The following is a 4,219-nucleotide window of genomic DNA, read 5'->3' as shown; positions in this document are numbered from 1 at the left end:
GCATTGTAGAAAGTTAAAGATAGCTGAAGAGTTCTGAATAACAGAGTTATTATTCATTTTGTTCCTTTGCATGAGACAGTTTCAGAAGAGATTAAAAGAGTTAGGGATCAGATGGAAGAGAATGAGTAATTGGCGATCTGAGCACTCTTCCCTATCTTTACTTAAATATATTCTCTATGACATTCTCTCACATGATTTCCTTCATCAGACCCAAAACTTTGAGCTAATCGATCTACTTTTCTCATTCCTGGAGCCAACCCGTTCCCATAGTGCTTTGTTGGCTGGTTACTTCACCAAGGTATGTTCAAGTGAGTAAACTTATCTATACATGTTGGTGTAGTTTAATTTCTGTTCTGTTTAATACTCTACTTGAATATTACAGCTTCTATAACAACTTCTATACATGTTGGTAAAATGGAGAAGGAACTGGAGGAAGCTGTGGAGTCTGAGGATTTTGAGACTACAGAAAGGGTCAGTGATAGTCTTGCATCAGCTGAGAGGAACAAGGAGCTTCTTTCTGTTGCCTTGAGAGATGCTAAAGCCGACTGTGATGCCATTGATTCCAAGATGCAGGAGGCTTTCAAATTGCAAATTGTAACTGAAGAGGAATGTGCAGCTCTGCTGCAAATCTTTGTGGTGGATACTGTCAGCAGCTTCTGATCAGCATGTAGGTGGGGGGCATGGGCATGGGCATGATCATGGGATTGACATGAATCATCTTGTGCTAGCTTTAAATACTGCTATTGTTGCAATTGCTGTTAAAGAAGGGTCTGTACTTGTACTCTAATTCTAATGACTAATAGATGAGATCCCTTGAGAGATGTTTTCAGTTTTGTATGGGTTTATGGATGCAATGCAGGTTATACTGGATAACAAAGAGGGCAGGAGAAAGTTCTGGCAGTGGATTGATGAAAGCAAATGCATGGCATCATCGTGCAGATGTTGTTTCATCACTTGTTGCTCTTATAGGGTTGGTAAGAAACATTAAGCACTTGATTTGACATATGAAAATGGGTATTCATTCGTTCATTCATGATTCAAGTGGATCTATTATTGGGGTGAGGTTTCTTGATCCCCTTGCTAGGCTTGTTGTCTCTGGCATGATACTAAAGGTTGGGCTCCAAACTGGTTACCAGAGGTAATATTTAACAAATTGTACTCAAGTCAAGAGTCAAAACTATTATTTATAAGAGTCGAATCGTTTGTCCAGTCTTTTGGAGCTGGTGGATGCTGCAATACCATCTCATCATTTGGACCCAATCAGAAAGACAGTGTTACAAGTCAAAGGAGTGGAGGCAAGTTTGAGATGTTAGATCGACTACTACCCAAGCTGAAAGCTACAGATCATTGGGTATAATATTATAATATTCCCACTGAATTTTTTTGAGTCGAGTAATTTACCTTAATTTTCCCTTTGTAATTATCTTTTTGTTTATAGAATTAAAAAACTTGTAATATGTCAGTTATCTTGTAATATCAGTTATCATTTTTTGTTTAGATGCTTTTATTGACTAGGCTGCTTGGTGTGATGGAGGATTATTTATATTATAAACAGTACATGTACCTTTGCCCTAGATGGGGATACAAGTGGTGGTGATCGTAGGTCCTTAATTGACCAGTTTAACAAACATGGATCTCAGTTTTTCATATTCCATCTCAGGTAATCAACATTTTGGTTTTATTCTATTTTTTTTTTAAATTTCATTTATTTTTCCATATAGCCTTTTTTATTTCATAGTATACGTGCTGGAGTCGTTGGAGTCAATCTTCAAGCTACTGATACAGTTATCATTTTTTACACAGGCTGGAACCCACAGACAATAATTAAATACATATACACTTAAAAAAAAGAATTATATTTTAGTAGTAATGTGATTTTTCACTTATTCTTAATGGTTTTATGTCCATGTGTGTGGTTAGGTTGATTTGCAAGCACAAGCTAGCTCTCACAGAATTGGTCAGAAGAAGGAGGTACTTGTTCATCGGTTAGAAACGAAATGTTCACCTCACATTCACATCACTACTTGGGAATCTTTTAGGTTAACATGTATGGTTTAAAAGTACATTTCAACTCATTAAAAATGTGTTGATGTAAGGTTAAATCAGTTGAAGAACAAGTTAGAGGTTCAGCTGAACACAAACTTGGATTTGCTAATCAGAGCTGCTGGTTTCTTTGAAAGTAACACAAGGTAGTTCATGTTACTTTTTTGTGTGTGCTATTCAAAATGACAATATATATGCAGGTATACACACACACATGATTACATTGAATCTCCAGGTACCAAGGGTAAAATGGTCCAACTTGGACCAAAATTAAGAAGGATGGTTGAACACCAAAGAAATCATCTCCACAGGTAAATCTGTCAATTTTAAGTAAAAACTTATTACCTCTGTAACTTGCTATTAAGATCTAGAGATTCATCACTTAATCGACTTATTTGTTGAATAATCAGGTTACTAGAGACTTCAATTCTCTGATCAGATTATTTAGTGGGTTGTGTCAAATGGAATTTGTTATTAGCAATATATATGCTTTCAGTACTCCCTTTGACTCCAAAACCATAGACATATATGAGTCATGTTGTTATTGTGTTTATCTTTATGGAAAAAGAGATAGATATTGTTGATGGTTTTCTCAGATTCCAAAAGGGGCGGAAGTGGATGACAATGATTCCTTCATGTTTAATGATGTGTTTACTGCTCCTCTTTATCGTATAAAGGTGAGATCAATTAATTTTTTTATACAAATATATAATGTGAAGTTCATATGAAATTGGAAAGGAATGACTCATTCCATTCCATTGCTTATTTCATTATTCCATTCCATTCAATGTACAGGTGAATGCTATCCAATTGAAGGAAACTGCGGAAGAAAACGCAAGCACCATAGAGAGAGTATTCCAAGATCGTCAATATCTAAAACAAGGTGTCCCTTAATAGCAATGTAGTATTAGGTTATATAGTTAGAGAAAACCTCTTAATAACAATCTACAATTAGATCCCTTTAATATCAATGTATTATAATTTTTTGACATGATGTTATTGGATGAAATTGAGTGTTTTGGTATATATTTGTTTACATATTTTTGTATTATGCGTAAATGAGTATCGTAAAGACGCGTCGTAAATGCATATCGTAAATGGTTGTTGAAGCTTACGACACGCAAATGTGTGTCATCTTCATTTATGACAGGGGCTTCCTTGATACGCATTGCGTGTCATAAACACGCGAGTTGTAAGGTTACGACATGTAAATGCGTGTCGTCTTCCTTTATGACAGGACTTTCCTTGATACGCATTGTGTGTCATAACTGCGCGTCGTAATTGCGTGTCATAAATGCGTGTTGTAAATGCGCTTCGTAAATAGACGACGCGCAAAAGCGTGTGGTCTCTCGTTATGACAGGGCCTACCTTGACACGCATTTGCGCGTCGTCTGAGCGTTTTACGACACGCATTGCGTGTCGTAAAAGGTTGTTTTTCTAGTAGTGTTCATACAAACATACAATCCACATTTCATATGTAGAAATATACATTATACACACATACATACAAATACACATATAAACACATATACATGCACAATACACACATACAATATTCCACATTCATTTTTTCATAAATACAAATACATATTATATATATACATTCACATACATATATCATGCAAATACACAAATATGTACCAAATATACACATATTGCTAATTTCACATAATAGACACAAATATATAAATTTCTCAAATAATCTCGAAATTAAGGGAGAAATGAATATGTGATGGCCAAAAAATCAACAAGGTTGTGTAGTGGTGGGGGTAATCGATCTAGTGATAGCAACAGCTTAAATAAAACTGAAATCAATGTATTTTTGCAATTAACTCAAGTATAAGGTGGCAATCGAAATTACAAGAAAAAGAGGAAGAGAAATTAGCAAGGAATTTCACTTTAGTCGTTGAAATTGAACCTTTGTAGCTAGATAAGATACGTCGTCGAGGATGAAAGGCGCCACCTGTAAATGGAGATGGAACAGGTGGAAATCCAAAGTCGAACCAGTGATGGAAAGGCGTCGCAGATTGCCGGAATCAGAAGAGGGAATATGGAATCGATCGAGAGAGAATGAAAGCAAAAAAGAGAAAAGGAAAGAAAGAAAGCTGCAAAAGAGTACATCTGTGATGACTTTTACCGCGACACTTGTTACCAGCAACACGAAAGAAATAGCGTC

General features: G+C 35.8%; 1 protein-coding gene across 1 annotated transcript; it reads left to right on the top strand.

Moving 5' to 3' along the window:
- Positions 1–709: 709 nt before the first annotated feature.
- On the top strand, positions 710–2,937 carry LOC145099745 (metal tolerance protein 2-like). Its single transcript, XM_079037259.1, has 10 exons — positions 710–768; positions 860–970; positions 1,043–1,138; positions 1,211–1,295; positions 1,722–1,784; positions 1,921–1,985; positions 2,097–2,189; positions 2,244–2,295; positions 2,640–2,720; positions 2,839–2,937. Exons 1-10 carry the CDS (start codon positions 710–712, stop codon positions 2,935–2,937), a joined length of 804 nt encoding a protein of 267 aa, XP_078893385.1.
- Positions 2,938–4,219: the final 1,282 nt, after the last annotated feature.

This window comes from Lactuca serriola, chromosome 4 (genome assembly GCF_051521515.1).
Source record: "Lactuca serriola cultivar US96UC23 chromosome 4, Lser_US96UC23_V15, whole genome shotgun sequence".
Taxonomy (NCBI): Eukaryota; Viridiplantae; Streptophyta; class Magnoliopsida; order Asterales; family Asteraceae; genus Lactuca; species Lactuca serriola.
Note: the sequence above shows the minus strand (reverse complement) of the source record. Positions and strands in the feature narration are given on the sequence as shown.